Source organism: Calidris pugnax, unplaced genomic scaffold, assembly GCF_001431845.1.
Source record: "Calidris pugnax isolate Ruff unplaced genomic scaffold, ASM143184v1 scaffold18, whole genome shotgun sequence".
NCBI lineage: Eukaryota > Metazoa > Chordata > Aves > Charadriiformes > Scolopacidae > Calidris > Calidris pugnax.
The window spans coordinates 14,621,299-14,640,893 of NW_015090812.1; the positions used below are offsets into that span (position 1 = coordinate 14,621,299).

Consider the following 19,595-nt stretch of genomic DNA (forward strand, 5'->3'; position numbering starts at 1 on the left):
GGAGCGGTGCCCTCGCTCCTGTCACGGCGGCACGGCCCCGCACCCCAGCCCTAACGCGGGCCTTCGGAGCCCAAAGCAGGAGGCGCGGGGCTGCAGCTCAGCGGACGGCCCAGCGCCCCTCGGGGTGCCCTGGGGGATGGCTCCCTCGCCTTCCCCGGGGCAGGCCCGGCCCGGCCCCAGCAGGCCCCGCGGAACCCCCGCGGCAGGCCCTCGGCGGCGGCGCTGAGTGCGGAGAGGCCGGCGCAGCCTTCCCCTTGGGCGGCCCCGAGTGTTCCCGCAGCCCGCGGGAGGCGGTCCCGGGGCCCGGCCGTCCGGGAGGCTCTCCGCGGGACACCTGAGGGCGCTCCCGCACCCTGCCCTCGCCCCTACCTCTGCAGGGACATCTTCCTCCCGCCTGACGACCGCCGGGGGCTCTCGGGGCCTTCCAGCTCCGCCATGGCTGCGCGGCGCCGCCTCCCCACGCGGTGCCCGACGGGGCCTGGCCGGGGCGGGCCCGGCCGCGGCCTTTCCTGGGCGGTGGCGCCGCCTGGCGGCCCCGGGACGGCAGCGGCCTCACCCTGCCGCGCCGCGGGCCGGCGCCGCAAGGGCAGGGGCGAAGGGCGCCGCTTCCCCCCGCCTCAGTACGGAGCCAAGAGGAGATCTGCCTCCCCCGCCGCGCTGAGGGCGTCCTGTGGCCTCCAGGCTGTAGGCATCCCGCTTCAGGCTCTTTCAAAGCCCCACTTCTTAGTGAATTTTTAACCATGAAACATAAGGAAGAAGGATAAAAGAACTGTGGCAAAGACTCTTGTAATCTAGATCAGGCCCTGCTTTAAAATTAAGGGTAACAAAGTAGGCAACCACCTCAGAAAGCATAAAAAATTAATTGCAGGCTACAGGTACTTGTTAATATGGTGGGACAAAATTGTATGAGATCTGCGAACGCCTTCAGCAGTTCCAGCCCGTACACTAGAGTATATTCACTATACGTGTATACTCAGTATATTCAGAGAGAGATCACAGAATCACAGAATCTTAGTGGTTGGAGGGGACCTCCGAGATCATTGAGTCCAACCACATTAAAAAAAAAACAAACAAAACCCCAACAAACCCAAAAACACCACCCACCAACTAAACTCCACACCCACAACCCCCCACACAACACCCCACCACAAACCAACAGTCTCGGGCACTAGAGCATGCCCTGAAGAGCCATGTCTACACGTTTCTTAAATACCTCCAGTGATGGCGACTCCACCTCCTCCCTGGCAGGCTGTTCCAGTGCCTGACCACTCTTTCAGTAAAGTAATTCTTCCTAATACAATGTCTGAATCCAAGAGCTTTTCCGAAACACACACTGCCAACCGCTTCTGGAAACCTGCAGCTCCAGCCACACAGCACGTTGTTACCTGTCAGTGTCCCGTGGCACGAGCTGACTGCGCTGCCTGCACAGGATGGGCATTTCTGCCTCAGCGGCAGAAACACACACATTCACATCTGAGCAGCTTCATAATACTTTAAGCTATTTCTTTTTAAAATAGGAAAGTTCTGAGACATGCTAGTATAAACTATAAATATAGGTTACAAAGAATTTCCAAAAATAGGGCAATGACACTAATGTACACGAAGCAGAACATTTTCTAAAAGATGATATTCTTACAAAAAATAAATAATCCATTTGTCACAACATCAGCTCCACAGGCAAACTAATAGCAAATGTCAGGTGATGCTGTAAATGCAAGAAGTGAGGCATTTTCTCTAACCTTTATCATCACCGTCATCTTGCTTTGCCTCCAGTTTTATCAGATTTTCTCAAAGGGAACAAAACCAATGCTTTGATACGAAACGCAAGATGGGATGTACATGTACATTACCTTGTCAAAGGGAACACCGTCCCTCCCTCAGTATTCCATGGCAGGAAGCGTGTGCTTTTTCCCTTGGGTAAAGGAAGCCTGGCCACCTAACAAGTACCCTTCTAGAGGATTTTCAGTGTCACCAAGAATGAATTATGCAATACAAAACAGAATAGTAAAAGACAAACTGATAGCTTGGAAGCTTATTTTATTATACTTTGGTAAGTATGGTTTCCTGTGGATCAAGACAGTTAAACAAGTTGTTTGAACACCCCTCTGCTCCCCAGTGAAGTCTGGTATCACACCGCCATGTACTACCGAGCACACTTTGGATTCATAATAGATAGAGGCATATCATTATAAAGAGTGCTTTTCCTAATGAAAATGGTTCTTTTTTTAATAAAGGTGGTTGAACAGTTTAGGCTTAATTTAAACAACTCCAAGTGATCTAGTAATATTGCGAAAAATGGAATTTCTAGGTTGATGAAATGCTGATTATAATTTAACAGCAGCCGTTCAGAAGACATGCTGTAGTAGATTTTTTTCACAAGTTAAAAAATATATACACAATATATCATCTTCAGATGCCTTTGGCATTAGAAATGTTAACTGAAATACAGGATCTAAAACTCAAAACTACTGTAGGTATTTCTTCTACAATAGTTTTCACAATGGCTGTAAAGCTAACTGGTCTGACTATATGCATCATATACAATGTGCTGTTTCATATACCATTTCCACAACAGTACACAAAAATAGTTTAAACAAGAAATCCACATAAATAATGTTTTAATTGTAGTGAAGTATATGACCAATGATTTAGAATAAGTACCTTTACAACAGAAACATATCCTGATGTAACCAGCACATACAGTCTGAAAGATAAAAAGGGACTCAAATAATCTCTGATAAGGCCACAAGCACCTTGTGTTATGAAGAGCACCAAGGCAACATGGACAGGAAACACAAAAGAGGTAGTGTGCCATCTGTTAAGATGTATGTGTCCACAATGGACTATAATAAAACAATGTTTAAGAAAAGAAGACATATTGTACTGTGGCATAATTAACTTTTCATATATAAGCTATTGCACATTTAGGAGCATTAGCCAGTATTGCTCCTTAGTATTGTATGTCTCTAGCTTTCCTCAGGATGGTTTGGTTTTTTTATGTTTTTGCAGTGCTGTTAAAGAGATTGCTAAGAACACTAGAGGTCCTGAAAAATTCCATGCTCAGATACTCAGTTCCAGGAAATTAATGCAAAAAAGCACCAACCGATGTTTTTAAAATACTTTATGAAAATTGTTGTAGTCCTTTCTTTCTATCTTTTTCAATGCCATTTCTCCTTAGGAGGAAGTATTCTTCTTCCTGAGGTTCTTTAACCAACACTGTTCAAAAAAGATTCTTCAGTTTCCTAGTAATTTTGCCTGTAACGTATTGTTCCTTTTGCATTCAAACTATGCAGCAATTTCATGTTGATGCAAAAAAAGAAACCTTAAAGGAAGCACACCGAACCACTTTCTATGAAGTGCTGCTGCCCTGGTTTGAGATGAGGAAGTGCGTTAACTTCAACAACTGGAAGCTGATTAGTGTCCTGAGTGTGAAAAAAGAACTGCGTCTTGTGCCAGCTGCCGTCTTCAATCTGCAACACACAGAAGCAAAATATTAAGATTCACGTCAAAGATGAGATTCAAAACACAAATGGAAATTGTGTTTAGAGAGCGAGAGGAAGAGGAATAGCAAACATGAACACTTCTCGCAGCAATTCCTAAAGGAACTTTGTAATTTAACAAATGCCACTTCTCCCATGCAATACCACAGGCACTCCTGGCAAAACTGTAACTGTAAAAAAGCCCAGCCTGGAACCCATCTGGAGTGGGTGCAGACTCAGTGCAACACAGCTCAGAGCTGAGCGCCTGTCACTTTGCAAGCAGTCCTGGGCTTGTACAGACTCCTAGAGCTCTTGCTAAATCCACCTGAGCAGAATCTGAACAGGTCTCAGGTTTTGAACTCCACAGGCACCTGAATGCCTTTGTAGGCCCTTGAAGAGTAATCACGGCAAACGACAGCTGCAGTTTTGCCATGAACTTTGCATTGATTATTCTAATTCTTTAAAAATTTCAGTAAAAAATTGATACATTGTAAAAATACAAAATAACATTGTAACACTGTCTGAAGCTGGGAGTGTCGTGATGTTTGCAATCACTCCATTCTTAAAATCCATCAAGTATAGTGGGCACCTCTGAAAAGTGAAATCCCTGCAGAGAGGGAAGTGTGTGAGAGTCTGCAGCATCATACACAGTTTCCCACAGACAGAGCAACAGACCTTGTAGAATCTCATAGAAAAATAGCACTTCTCAATAGCCACCAACTATATGCCTTAATTTTTCTCAGGGATTGAAACAGTCCCAAATAGGCTGGGAGGAAAGATAACAGCTTTGAAGTGCCTCAGTAAAACCAGTTCTATTGAGATTAAAAATCTGACTTGACACCTCTGTATCGATATGGAACCAGTCTCACGCCTTTCACTATTGTAACTACAGAGTTATAAAATAACTACAAGAGTTATAAAATACTGAAAGTGTAAAGTGCTGTCTCCTATATTTCACAGTGTTCTACCAAGACATTTACCAAATGGCTCCCCATCTTGGTAAGTGAAGCAATCTAGTAGGCATTAGAAAATTAATAAGCTCTTCCAATTTTTCCTAAATACAACTTAATATTTTAGTTAGCAATGGAGTCCATTTCCAGTCATCACTATTTAATTAAATAACCAAACAATTGACTCACAGTCAATGAATTTAAAGATATTTAGTTGTCCAAAAACTAACTTCCTTTTGTTTGAACATGACCTTTGGGGTTAGGTAACCTCAACAGAACTCTTACTGAAGCATGAATTTTCATTTTGAGAGTGACTGAATTTTTCTGTTCTGATCTCTCCCTAGTGTCTTAGTAGAGTCTTGAAATACATGACACTCAAGGCGAACAGCAAGTATAGATATCCTGTGTTACTGCAATTGCTACATTGGGTAGATGTTGAATTCAGTATCAAAAGGTTGGCATATAGAGACACATGAAGAACAATGTAAGAAGTAAACTTTAACAGATGTGAATCTAAATCACTGTTACGTATTTGCAGACAGTTACTAATGTCTAAACAGCAACTCCATTATGGTTTTACTAATGTTAGTGCTAAAAAATATTTACCATGCATTCATCCACAAGCACCTTTGGTTCAAGTAGCGTATTTGCTTTAAATATTTGACCATTCCATCCTTTGAAGCTAACAGACGTTTTCTGGCCACCTGCTGTACTCAATCTCCACATTGGTGTGTTCAGACAATGGACCGTGATGCTATGGGTTGCTTCTGAGCTCAGTAAATGAAGGAAGTTCATCTGCACTTTTCCAACGCCGAACTCCAGCTAAGTTCCAAGAGAAATGCATCGTTAGACTTACAGCTGGACTATGCTGAATGACCACAGCAACGCAAAGTGACGTGCGCATACATCTGTGGTGTTCAGGCATGGGAGCACCTATACATGTTTATACATCGGGATCAACGGCAAAGAGCACAACTTGGATTTTCCAGGAGAGCTCTTAGGTTCTGTTATAGTGATTACTATAAACAGCAGCTTTCACAGGACATTTTCAAAGTTTAAATATAAACATTTGCTAATGCTTACAACCTTGTTGAAACAGAGCTGGGCAGAAAACACTTTTTAAATAAGGAAACTGAAACAAATTATTTTGTGATTCAAACAAAAATATTATCAGCAGCAATGTTTAAACTGCAGCCACAATCTGCTGCTTAGTCTTAGACCACAGGTACCGGCAATACCTACATCCCATTAAAAATCCAAAAATTCGTAATGATACTTTGATTTTAGACAGAAAATATAGTTACTCAACAAGAATTTCTCAAGGCTAGATCACATTCAGGGATGTTCCAAACGCAGGATGCGTATGGAAACTTTATTGTATTTCTGAGGCTCTTAGTGACTACAGGGCATGTGCAAAACTCCACCAGTACAAAACTTCTACTCCCAAGGGTCTAAGGACTACATGTAAAGAGGAGCAGAGACTAATGACATAAAGAGAAACAGTCTCTGCCTAATGGCATTTAAAAGTAGCTAAGTGTTGAAAAGTAGTCATAATTTTGTTAATTCCTACTGCAATGACCTCAGCATCTCTACCCTTAGCTGTCCTGAGTGATGAGTTAATTAGTAACTCAAGTAGCTTAGAAGCATTTCAAGCTTATTTTTATGCTTTATGTAGAAAAGTATAAAGCAAACCAAAATAATTCTACCAGCATGGAAGGTGAGTAAATGAACAAAGCGAGAGTTACACTAACATATATTGTCTCCAGAAAAACTGTAACTTCTGTAACAGAATATATAACATACCCTTCCACAAAGATGCACATTAAAAAAAAAAATCACCCTGAAATTTAACATCTTTTCATGAGTTAAGTAAATAAGCATTCATTTGTTCAGAGTTCCAGCACAGATAGAATCTTTCTGGAAGCAATGCATACCTTTGTCACAGATAGTGGACTTAAACATGTCTGACCACCTGCAGTGAAGTTGCAGAAAACTTCAATGGCATCAGAAGGACATCCAATATTTGGGTCAATCCAGTATTTTCCTATTAGTATATAATCCCAGATAGAAAATAAACCCAAAATATAACTGTTACTAAACCATTTGCTAAAATAGTCGTACTTTTTGGTAAGTACTAGACGTATTATCACCATAGCTTCAATAGGAAATTAAATAAAAGGAACATGAAAGACTTTTCACTACTATAATTCTACTAATAGCAGATATGGAGCAAATCATCATAACCATTCAATTCTGATTACATATGCAATGAGTTTTGAATACTGTCATCGTTTCAAAAATGTTTTCTCTTTCTACAGCTAAATAGGGAGAACAAATGGTATGTCCAGTCTGCTTTTTCTGCATTAAAACTTAACTTATTTATTTATTTATTTTTGGCTTTATACAGAGAATACATTCAGGATGTAAAATACTGATCTAAATTCTCTTGTTCTCACAGCATCTTGAAGATTCTTTCTTTCTCCACTGACTTTCTCCCATCAGATACTTGTACACAATGTGTCGTAGTGATGGTAATAAGGAGTATTTGCCATTGTGAATTCATGGGATTAGTCCAATAACAGAAATAGGACACATGCAATTTATATCAAGATTTAGCTTCCCTTAATTCATGGTTAAATATGGGTGAGCCTGTGCTGTACAATTCACATGTGTGTGTGTAATCCTCTGAAGTGGAGGACAGTATCAGTGACCTCTGTGGCCCTAAGGGACTGAGATTTATTTAGGAGCGCACAGTTCTAATAAAGGTTAGGCTGATCTTTACTAAAGTCTTAAAGAACTGATCCATCCTTATAAATGCCATAAAACAGCAATTTCCCTGTAATCTCTAACTTAATTTCCCATTTCCTCCTTAGCTTGTTAGTGCTAATATTTGATAATAGGGATATTTACAGGTATTTATTATTTTATTAGCCACTCAGAAACTCAGTTATGTCACAATATTGACATTACAGGTTTAAGTAATTATTTTTTATTTCAAATATTGGTTCAGGATCTTCTGGGATACAACAACTGTGAGTGTATCTGACAGTGGTAGTGTATTGTATATAATTTTCTCACAAAAAATTAATTACAGATTAGCTCTAAATACTTGGGAAACTTTTAATCACAAAATTGGATTCAATTTCAAATTTTCTGGACGCTTTTAAAAAATGATATATATAATCTTCTCTAATACCTATACAATATTGGATAGCTACATACTTTCATCTTTAAAATTCAAAAATTTTATCCAGAATAAAGACAAAATAAAGATAGCTGTGTCAGCACGCTGCAACAGAATGTAATAAGAAGATCTTCACATTAGAATTTTGATGTAGAAAGTTACATTTGGAAGCAACACATTTGAAAGCCTAGCTGTGTTCAAGCTTTAATGAAAGCGGGCACTTACCGTCTGCCACTTTACGTTCACAGTTAAGCAAATCCCTGCAGATGCGTGCTGGGTTATCCCGTGTGCCAAGGGGGTTCTTGATGCTGTGCAGTAAATTGCTAAGGTAGTGCAGCGTTTTGAATATCTCTGTACTGTGATCTAGTAAAGTTACTTCAGTATTCTGGTATTTCTGCCACGGGCCGTTAGCAAACGTGTTACCACAAAGACGTATCGCAACAACGGTATATGCAGTAAAAGTCAAATGGCCATTAAATAGCCAGAGAGAAGAAAAGTATTTATAATGCATGCAATCAGCCATATAAAACAGGGTAAGAGTAACGTATTCCAATAAACAAATTAGTACATTTTATTAAAATTATCAAAGAAGTGCAGTTACAGGCAGGTTAAGATCATGCAAAAACGTCATTATGACATGTTGACATAAAAATGTGGATACAGGAAAAAAAAGAAAAAAAAAGAAAAAAATTAGTGCATTTTTAAAGTATACTTAGTAGTTTCAAATTCTGAACAGTAGATCTACTCTTAGACTTAGCCTAGAAAATATGTGCAAATGTATTTTACTTCAGCCATGTAAGGAATTTTCTTGCAATCAGTGGGACCACACACTTGCATATATGGCAGTATTTTTTGGATCAAGATCTAAATGCTGCTATCATTATCTGCAGCTGAACAGATGCAGTCTGCTATGTGTGATAGTCAATAAATTTATTTTACTGCCAATCATGACAAAAAGGTACAAATGCTGCTGTTTTTCTTAATTTCTATTGTATCCTATAAATCCTAGCATAATTTAATTATATTCTACAGTAATTACTTGCTATCCATGATTCATCTTAAATTAAGTCTTTGTAAAGAAGCCCTGTTCTGTCCTCAAAAAAACAGAATTATAATTACATACCCAGTATGATAATGTAAATACATTGAAATATATTACCTCCAGCTGCAGCGCAGCATTTGACTCAATCAAAGCTTGAACAGCAGCATTGATGTCCACTTGTTTCTGAAAAAAGATATTTCAGAATATAGAAAGATGAACAGGTATATTCTAAAATGCAGGTGGTAAATTCTTTGAGCACTGTAGCAACATACATAATAGCTTCATTATTTTGTCATTTGAGAAAAGAATTCATCATAAACACTTACTTTTAAAATAGGATCCTGCCTTCCATTTCCAAGGAATGCAAGCATGCATATAGAAAAAGCATATTTGATTTTTATTAGCACCCCCATACCCAATTTAGTGATCATACTCCTGGAACCTGGGAAAAAGATACTATAATAGTTGTTACAGACTAATGTCCCAACTTATTCCTCCCAGCCCTTTAATTTATATACTTAAGAAAAACAATCCAGGTAAGTGTGAAAAGGTGTTATTCCTTTACAGAGAAGCACCAATCAGCCATCAGCAGCTGACAGATCAAAGTAGTCTTCATGATGCATGAACAAATACCAAGACTGACAAACTAGCCTCTGAAGGAGGGAGCACTTTTCTTGTGTATCTTCATTCTCTGCAATTTGTATAACGTGTATACCAGACCCAGATAACAGGTTTATTTATTTTTAAAGAATTAAGTCACCCAGGCAAACGTAGTTCTTGCAGTTTGTTCTCAGTTTGCGTATATCATAACAGCTTTAGGACACTTTAGATATTGACTCCTCCTAACTGGTACAATCCCTTAACAAACTCAATCTCTGTGTGTGTGTATCAGGAGAACAGCTGGGCCAGAAATAGTACAACATTTTCTGCTGCTACCTTTCAGAGTGTTCAAACGCAGAACAGGAGTAAAACCTTTTAGAGTGTGACAGAATTAGCCCATGTCAAATGTCCACGAGCAGTGTCCATGAGCATTGCCTGCTGAGAGCTCAACAGCACGGCACAACAGAACTGACAGTGTAGGATGGAAGGTTCAAAAAATGTATTACTATAGTGATGGAAATTGTAGAAAAATATATTTGCATTTATGTGCAAGTGATGAAACAAGCAATTCATTTGAAGAGGATCTTGCTATTTTCACTTTCAAAAGAAGACCATATTGTAGGTTAGGGTTGTTACAGAACTTACTCTTGGTCCTGGTGGTCCAGGTGGTCCCTGGAAAATGGGAGAAACCAGATATTAGGCATTTCACATGTTTCTGTAACGCAAACACAAAGAACGAACACAGGCACTTACAGGTGGCCCTGGCTGGCCCTGAGGTCCCTGAGGCCCCTAGAAGAAATAAAATGCAACAAGTTATAGATGAGCATATCTGCTTTTATATTTATATATTTTTTTAAAATCACAAACTGCCACAAAGTGTATAATGAAGTACATGTAATCCTAGTTTTGGCAAAGCTGTAGATTGTTCTTAAAGTACCGTACTTTGATAACGTGTGACATTAGAATTGCTGGGTTGTCTGGTTACTTGTTTATCCAATTACTTGCAATATTAAGGGAACATTAGCAGTCAAGTGTTAATACAAGTCCTATACAATATGTCAGCATTATATGCATGTTGCCAATACAAGTACTCCAAGGGATGAATGATCATATAAGCTTTGTAAATAATGACTGATCCACTTTTACTCCACGAATATCCGCTAGGCATTTATCAGCTCCATTTATTAACAGTGTCAATCTTCAGCCAGCAAATGTCATGTTCATTGTTTAACAGTGGTATTGCAGGCTTCCTTCATATTCAAGAAGTTAAGACCTTGTTTCCTCATCTGAAGTGGCATTGTTTTAATGTGTAGGATGATGCAGGAGTGAGGAGAGGAGGAAAAGGAACAGCTGCTTTTCCCTAGCTTACACTGCCTATAATGCCTATATAATCTTAAATATGTTTTAGGCTTGCCTTAGGGTTAAACATGGACCCTCTCAAAGACAATAACCCCATCTGAATTATCCTTTCTTTGAGCAACTATTCACATTAAGATGGAATGATTATGACTATTTATTAATATACAGTGACACTTGTGTCTTTGTTAGATTCTCTTCTTCAATCTCTATATACTCAAAGCCTCTAGGAGCTGCTGTAACATAAACAATAGCAAGAAGATGGCAAGGAAAAGAATAGGTAGCAGTGCCTTAATTCCAGCAAAAGAGAAGAAGGAATGAAAGGCACAGGCCAGACCTGCATTATGTATTAGTAAAACCTTTTAACATAACTGAGTTAATTTAAGCAAAGCACTCTTTAGCCAGTGCTGCTTGTACAAATTATTCAAGCACAATAAGCTGTTCCAGCAAAAGCTCTCTTACACCAGCATGGTTATGCTAGTACTAAGTCTCTACCAAAAGAGAAATAATCGTATCTTATATGGTCATGCTGACAAATATTGTGAAACTGATCTAGTGAAAGAGGTATTAAGTTGTAAATCACTTAATATAGTAATAAAAACTATTCCTGCTGTGAGATTTCACAGCAAGGTTTATGTGAGTGTCATGCTTCAGCTGCTGAGCTTGGGCTGTGCTTCAAGCTGTCATCAGCAAGTGCAGCTGGAAGTGGTTAAACAAAGGCCAGATTCAATCTAACATTAATTCACATATATTTAGGAAAAGGCTCTCAAAGCAGATAGGAGTCACCAAGGCTCCAAATTTATCAGTTCTTAGTAAGAATACAGCGGGTATTCTGCTATCTCCAGACATATTCATAAGGCAGAGCACATGGAAGCTACAAGGGAATGCATCTGTCAGGTGTTACAATGATCTCCACAGCTGCCCAAGCTGAGTGTGTCTGCACATCACCTGCCCCAGCCATGCCAGGGGGGCTCAGGTGCTGGATTATGAAGGTTGTGAAAAGTGCAGGCCATCATGTCATTCCTAGCACCAAATCTATACTAATAAGTCTATGTTGAGGCACTGCAAATGGCTTTGAGGCCAAGATGTATTTTTTTATACACATGATCTTTGGAGAATAGGGGAGAATCAACAATTAAGTGATTTCTGAGTGGTTAGAGAGGTCTTCTGATACTTAATTAACATGACCTTAATGGAATAGACTCTAGGGACTGCAAATATTGTCAGCTTTTCAACTGGTACATCCTTACCAGGATGCTTCATCCACTTACATCTATAGAAGGGACTCTAGGCCATCTTTTAGATAAATATTTACTGATAGTTTATAAAGACACTGATTATTAATGTTGGAAAAGGAAAATAAAAGAATGTCATTTTAGCATATACAATAGTATAGAAATACCCGTGGATTCTGTGGCAAGTACCTAGCTTCCCTTTACTCTTCGGAGTTTGATTACTGCCCAGCTTGAAATTCCCTTTGAAATCCTATTACTATTAAATAGGCAGAAAATAGTATTGTTGCTATTCATTATTACAAAACCGATGAGAGATGAGTTTTCAGAGATGACAGACACTATTTGGGGTAGTTCCTCAGCTGTTGCAAATCAAGTGGGTTTCACAGAGGCACACTATTGTATGCCAGTTGAGAAGGCTGACCTCCACACATTTCATTACTCAGATCAGCAACTTGAGTGCTGCGAGACTGCTGCAGGGTACCTTCAATCCCCCGTGGATATATTACTGGGCTGTCTCATCGTGCTTAGTGAAGTTTGTTTAGTACAAAATGAAAGAGAAAGTGTGAAAAACAAACTTGAGAATGAACCTGAGAGTGTGAGGATACATTTGTTTATCTTGGTTCGGGACTTGATTATGCAAATACCAAGTCAAGGCAAGCACAAAGTCTTCAACAGTTTGTCCCTAAGTAACCACTACTCTCCGATGAATAGATGTCCTTGTTCTGGGTGCTGAGATTTAGACATTCCAGTGGATTTTTCAGATGACTGAATACTTCAGTTAATATTCTACGTTTTTGGCATGTGTCACAATTTTAAGACTCAAAAAGTCTTAGGACAAGAAAAGTTCAAATTTATAGCAGTTTCTGAATATTTTAAAAATCAAAACCTGCACTGTTCCAATGAATTTAAGGTATTTTGCAGAAGAGGAACATGATTTGTTTTGATTCACTGTTTCCTTGTCAATAAATCCCATGTGAAAAAAAGGTAAATATCAAATGCTATTTGTTAACTATAATGAAATACTTTTGGGGATATTACATTTCTTAACTGCATTAAACTTCAGAGGGCTTTATCATTTACCTTTAAAAGCCTTTAAAATATAACAAAACTGCACAGAGTGTGCTGAAAACCCTGTAGAGATATTATAAATGTTCTTTCTGTTGCAGTGCAGCAAAATAAGGTTAAATTACACTTTTCATGGATTAAGTTAATTGCTAAATGTTTTACTGGAATGTATAGGATTTACCTTTAAAAATCTAGTTAATTTACCCTTTGATCACATTAGAATTCATTGAGAAAAGTGTAATTCCAGTTCATAATAACAAAACTGGATACATGCAACTTTGAAAACATGAGCAGTCCCAAGGACTCTTATATTTTCCATGACTTTTGAAATTTTCCAAGAAAGTATTTTTAATAACACTGATTAATGTTATGCTTTCTCTGACCACTTTTGTTATTTCAATATCATGTCACCTTAACTCATAATTTGTAAAGCTTAATAACATCCTGCAATATAATAGTCTGATACATAATACAGTGTAGTAGCTTCCATTAATGAATGTAAATCTAAGATAAAAGATGATAATAGATAATTACAGTTTATGCCTTATCATATCGTACCTATTTTCATCTTGAGGATAGTCACACAGGGGAACCCACTGCCCAGAGAGATCACCTGATCTCCATCCCCGAAAGTTTTCTAGACCCAGCTGAACAAAGCACTAAGCAATGTGGTCTCATCTCAGTACTGACTCTTCTAAACAGGAGGTTGGTCTAGAAATGCCTTGAGTTCCCTTACAACCTGCATTATCCTATGACTCTTATAACTCATTATGTTACTATGCCGTGAAATAAAAAAAATTAAGAAAATCAAAATACATTTTCAGAAATGTCAGAATTCTGAAACAATATTTCAAAACGTATTCCATGTTTTCCTAAATGTTTCACAGTGATATGAATATTCTGAATTTTAAAATAATTTTGATTAAAATTTTTTAACAAACTCTGTTTCTGACTATACATTTTTCTCCAGAAATAACCTACAGGACCTGAACTTTGGTTCACCACTGACCTCAACAAGGAGATACAATCTTACATTCCATGTTTTTTGGGGGATAAAAGGACATTTCTTTCTAGTACTAAACACTACACCCCCGACAGACTAAAAACTATAACTAAAATTTCTACTACTACAAAAAAGATAAAATGTTTGTGATTCTAGGAAAAATGACAATATCAATTTTAAAGACATAAATTCAAGCTCAAAATATACATTTGGATGAAAATAATTTTATCTCCTTTGCATTTGAAAATAGTTCAAAATAAATTCCTTTCTTGGCTACGTAATATAAACTAGTACCACTGTGTATGATTTAAAATTAAACATTCTTCTTCTGAAGACAGTCTTAGGAGATTAATTCATCTTGATAAGTTAAAGACTTTATTTAGGAAATAACTTAAACACCAGCACCAATAATGGAAATGGGTGTTTCTTGTTCACCATTTTGAATTGTTTTTAATATTATTTTTTCAGTGTCAGCAATTTTAGCTCTATGTTGTCGCAGCAATTCTCATCAAGAAACAGTGGAAAAAGACAGTTAAGATGGTTAATAGTGGCACGAATTAAGAAACCATTTTTCATCTTATTCTGAGACAGCAATTGCCTCAAGAGCATAGAATCAAACAGGAAAGTTCCCTAAGACATATACAGCAAGCTTAGCTCTAAGCAATTTTCAATACCTCCAATTTATTTTTCAAAACTTTTATAAGGCATTTAGGTTGTAACTGTACACAGGCAGCTGCTAAAGGCAAAATACAAGAAGACAAGAGAAACTAAATGATTTTAAGTGAGGTGAAACGCAGGGTAAGTGCAACAGGAACAAGATCACATTCATCAGTTACTGGAAAAGTAACTAATTATAAACCTGCCATGTAAAATAATGTCATAGCTATGAACTATCATTATATTCATATTGGCTGTAAATATGATAATTTAATAGCTTTTCACATAGCCATTATTAATTGAAGACTTTACTTGCTCTAACAATTTCTTTAAAATCAAATCAAACATTTATTAATATAGAAAAGCTAATGTAATATTCTTACTGAAAAATGACAGACAGCAACTTCGCAACCTATCACTGCTGCCTACTGAGACTACAGCTGGCATACCCATCCTCATACCCAGACACCCATCCTCAGCTCCAGGCTTCTCTTCAACCTCTCCTCTATCCAAGATCATATAGATGTATGCACATGTGTATGCAGGCTGTGCTGTGAGGCACTGGAGAGTTGACAACAAATGGGAAAAAGGATTTTTCTTCTAGATTTGAACTGTGACAGATTTGGAGTATGTGACTGCTATATGATCAGGGGCCATACTGCCCGACAGCAGGCACTAATGGGGCATATATAGATAAGTCAACTTAAACAAGAAAAGGTCAGACTTTCAACTCATCCTACCAGCTTTCTTGGCCAGTGCTCACCAGGAGCACAACAGGACTGTCTGGCATCCAGAGCATGCATGAGTATACTCAGAGTAACACAGGAATAGTTTTTACACAGCCAAAATATGAAAGCACAAAAGTTGTTTCATCTTACCATTTCACCCCTTGTGCCCTTTTCACCTCTCGGTCCCTGTAAAAGAGAGAAGCTGTTAATCCAGTATGCTTTCTAGCCACCTAGGATTGAAATAAGCAAATTAACATTCACGAGAGTTTTACTGTTCACATGAAAAGTCCAGTCTCATCTGTGGAAGTATTTACAGCTCTGGGGCTTTAATTTTCCTGTACTATTAGAAAACTAAATTATCTGAAAACACCTTGGAATTCCCTTAAGTGGAAAGCTGTTGTTTTCTTTGGATTATAAATATGTTTTTTCTCAGTAATTTTAACCATCAGTGTTCTCCCTGTCAATCAGATGCATTCTCTACAATTTGATCTACCGTAACACATCAGTACTTCACCATCTTAAGAGTAGAGAACAAATCTTGGTCCTTTCCATCGCTAAATAAATCCATGGGTTACATATCTGGTTTTATTACCCATTTAGTTCTCCTCTCACAGTTAGATTAGACACTCTTTTTTGGTCTTAATTTCTAGAGGGTTTTGATTAGTTTTGCACTTAAACTGTGTTTATGAAGACGGTAACAGTCTTACAATTCTCTGGAAGAATTTTGCATCTTGATGGCAGCATTTCATAACACACAGAAGTAATCTTCAACTTTAATGCTTTCTTAATGCTAATGGTAAACTATTACATTCAATATGAAGTCTATTAAAAGCCTTCATACAAGTATAAACAACTATAAAGTTTTCTTCCTGAGTGGGATTTAAAAGAGTGCAGCAAGGCTTAAAGTACTGTCTTTTTCCCCAACAGGTAGACAGAATAGTCTAATTCTAGAAGGCACATTTCCCTTCTCCTCTCCTTTTCACTTGTAAATATTTGAATTTATTACTTTTCTTGTATATTCCTGTTATTTTTATGACTATTATTTCAATTGTTGGTTGCATAGTCTGAAGACACGAGCCAGAGGGTGCCCTTGCAGAACACTGCTCTGTTTCTGGCACAGGGAATGTGACGAGGGACGGAAACAGGGATGAGGGCAGAGGTCCCCACTGCAGGGAGCTTGGGGTGCATTGAAGGTTGTCAGAAAGGCCAAGAAGATAACTTTGAGTTGTAACAGGGACCTCACCAGCACCTGGAACACCCCAACAAGGGCATGTGAGCGTTCCCAGTGTGTTTAGAGGGACACTCTGGACAGTTCAGCTCTATCAGCACATAAAAAATAAACTACATTGAAATCGAGTGTGGAAACCCTCTAGGCATGTCTCAGACCTAAGACTGAGAACAAATATCCAGATGGTACTTACTAGGTGCTGTTTTATACCTTGATTTGCCCACTGCCCCTGTAGGCATGCCCTCTGCATACTGTGCTTAGACAGGAGGCCATTGCCATGACTTTTTGTCATTGTTTTTGTCACTTTTTCGTGTTTGTATTAGAGATGCTGGAGTTGCATGCATTGGCTTAACAGCATGGTATAACATGAAGATGATCCTGCTAGTTAATCCTGCTAGATGATCCTGCAAATAGATCCTTGCTATTTGCAAGTAAAAAAATGAGAAGACTGCTAGCTGCAAAAAAGACTGTTAAAAGTAAGGGTAAATGAAATGACCAAATTATGCAAAAAAGAAGGGAAACTTACAGGCCTGCCAGTTGGGCCTGTTATGCCTTCTTGACCAACAGGGCCAATATATCCCTGTAAACAAGCAAAGAATTTATTAGTCTACCATGTTTTTAAATGAAGAAAATCCTCATAGCGTGCTCAGGTTTAAAGTTGCTCAGAACACAGCCCTGGCAAATATCCAAAAGATCATGGTGATACTCTCCTTCTGAATATTGAGTGCACATTGCTACAAAACCAGCAAGGTAATTATTTTAATAATTAATAATAGTTATGCTTGCAAAGCCTCCACCCCCCACCCCCCCCCTTCTTTTATGTGAAAGTTGATACACTAAAACCAGTGGAAACTTCTGTACTCTGATTTCCAAAGACCACATATTTATTGAGCTACAATCAACTATATTGTATCTTGAGCTATATTACTGCCCAGAAGTACTCTTGTAAGGCTGCCAGTAAGTGCTTATGAAATGTTACTTTCCTGTTCCACTTCACTTAGAACAAACTGCTTATTCCCAGTGTTTATCTTGTATAGGAATATTTAGAAGAAGAAATCAGGTATTAGAACAGGCCCCTCAAGCTGCTGTTCTGCATCTCATTAACTGAACTAATTCAGTTCTGAGATGGCAATGGCAGTAGTGAGAGAGGAACATTTTGTAGTAAAGCCTTCTATGCTGCAACCTTTCCCCCTTTTTTCTCTTTCACTTGATGCTGTAAGCTGGATGCGCACTTCTCAGTATTACAAATTGCTAAAAGTGCTTCTATGTTTTGGGTGAGTGGCAAAGTAGAACATCTTGAAGAAAGCATTGTGAAGAATGAGCTAATGCAGTTTAGTAATCTTATAGATAAAAAGGAAGAACTTATTAAAAAAAGACTACCTATTACTCAATGAAGCCTGAGCACCGCTCTCTCTTACTGCAGGCAAAGTTCCACCCTTTTTTTCATTTGCTGTAGGACAGAGTTCTATCAGCATTGTTGCAAGTAAGAAGAAAGAGAATGTTCAACCCCAATAGACAAAAATATGACAGCGACAAAACACTTTGTCAGCAGAACTCGCTTTTTTCCTTCAAGATTAAAAGACGAGCTCTGCTTGTGTGTTTATACCCATTTTGCCACCAGAGCAGTGTTGCAGTACAGGCTTGTAGTGCAGGCAGAGCCTCAGAGAGAAAGGTTTGGTTGGAGGGTTCCAGCCTTGTTAATAAGAAAAAAGATGATTCCCTAAATTAAAAACATGTGCTACTTGCAAGCCATCCTGACAATCTCTTTCATGGAATGAAACACTTACAACTTGGCCTGTTGGACCTTTCGGGCCCAGAATTCCAACTAAGCCAATGTCCCCTGCAGGACCCTGAAAATGCAAAGGAACAGTTTAATCAAACATGGACATTACCTATCTGCTTGTTTCAATCACTTGTAATCAGTGGCAGTGTGATAATTTCTAAGAGCAGTAACAGTGAAAATACCAAGCACACTGACGCAGAACGTTCATCTTTGGACACAGATTACACAGTTCTGCCTACAATGTTCTAACAGTTCAGACAGATTTTGAACAAATTATTGTTAAAGCTGATTAATTTCATGCCTTCCTAATGTTCTCACTCTGTAAATGGCTTAAGATCTAACACAGAAGAATGAGCACATACTTTTGGACCTGGGAATCCTTGAAACCCCATTAAACCTTGATCTCCATCTTCTCCCTGTAATAGGAGCAGGCATCCTTACTATTATTTCATGTTGGTAACCCTTGGACTATTTGTTTTGCATCAACAGCTGTGATTACGTACAGTCTGTCCTTTCAGTCCAGGGTCTCCTGCTGGTCCTTGGTCACCTTGTGATCCTGGAAGGCCTCTTTTCCCTCGCTTTCCTGGATGACCCGAAAGCCCTTTCTCACCCTATGAATAGAAAGATAATACATCCTTTATTACAATTATGACAGTTATAAAGATTGGTTTCCCGGTAGAAGTGTGGAATATGCTTTCTTTCTAATAGATCTACTCCATTCATTTTATTTCCATCAGGAATGCTTTCAATAATTATACTTTCACTAAAATGCAAATGTGACTTTACAGTTCCTTGACTGGGAAACATAAAGAAATCATACATGTTGGATCATTTCCAGTATGGTATCTCCCATTGCAGGCACTAAAATTCACAAAATGAAATACAGAACAGGCAGGTTAGAAGTAAATGTAAAAAGTAATTCTCTGAGTGAAGCATAGCATAGTTGTGGAACACCTTGCTGTTAGACTAAAACTTTACATGGGTTCAATCTGAAACTAGACAAGTTCACGGAAGAGAAATCCTCTGAGGACTATCAAATACAGAGAAACCATGTCTACCCCAGGAGGTTACCGAGCTGCAATGAAGGCTGGGAATATACACCTTTCATTCTTGCTTTGCGCGTATGCTCTTTCTTAGGTATTACCTTTCTGTTTTAACAAAGACAGACTTTTTGCCTGACTCAGTGTGTCCACTCCTAACGCTCCTGACTTTTGTGCTATGCGGTAACAGTTTTCCCTCACATCATCTATTCCCCATCTTTTTGAGATTGCAAGAATTTCTGAGC

The 19,595-nt window shown here is 38.6% G+C and overlaps 2 protein-coding genes across 3 annotated transcripts in view; both read right to left on the reverse strand.

Annotated features, from left to right (window-relative positions):
* ZNHIT6 (zinc finger, HIT-type containing 6) overlaps nt 1-472 on the reverse strand; it is a 33,483-nt gene extending 33,011 nt beyond the window's left edge. Inside the window, exon 1 of the mRNA XM_014939512.1 lies at nt 370-472. Within this exon, the coding sequence (XP_014794998.1) occupies nt 370-437 (68 nt within the window). The 5' untranslated portion in view covers nt 438-472. The remainder of the gene's footprint in view (nt 1-369) is intronic.
* Nucleotides 473-2,020: 1,548 nt separating this feature from the next.
* Nucleotides 2,021-19,595, reverse strand: part of COL24A1 (collagen, type XXIV, alpha 1) — a 149,104-nt gene continuing 131,529 nt past the window's right edge. The window contains exons 49-60 of one of the 2 annotated variants that reach the window (XM_014939499.1): nt 18,814-18,921; nt 18,673-18,726; nt 18,315-18,377; nt 17,054-17,107; nt 15,450-15,485; nt 10,009-10,044; nt 9,901-9,927; nt 8,773-8,838; nt 7,839-8,007; nt 6,364-6,473; nt 5,036-5,251; nt 2,021-3,470 (exon numbers count right to left, since the gene is read on the reverse strand). In XM_014939499.1, the coding sequence (XP_014794985.1) occupies nt 3,324-3,470; nt 5,036-5,251; nt 6,364-6,473; nt 7,839-8,007; nt 8,773-8,838; nt 9,901-9,927; nt 10,009-10,044; nt 15,450-15,485; nt 17,054-17,107; nt 18,315-18,377; nt 18,673-18,726; nt 18,814-18,921 (1,086 nt within the window). In that variant the 3' untranslated portion in view covers nt 2,021-3,323. Of the gene's footprint in view, nt 3,471-5,035; nt 5,252-6,363; nt 6,474-7,838; nt 8,008-8,772; nt 8,839-8,981; nt 9,001-9,900; nt 9,928-10,008; nt 10,045-15,449; nt 15,486-17,053; nt 17,108-18,314; nt 18,378-18,672; nt 18,727-18,813; nt 18,922-19,595 lie in introns of those variants that run through there. The other variant, XM_014939500.1, reaches the window with a different exon arrangement.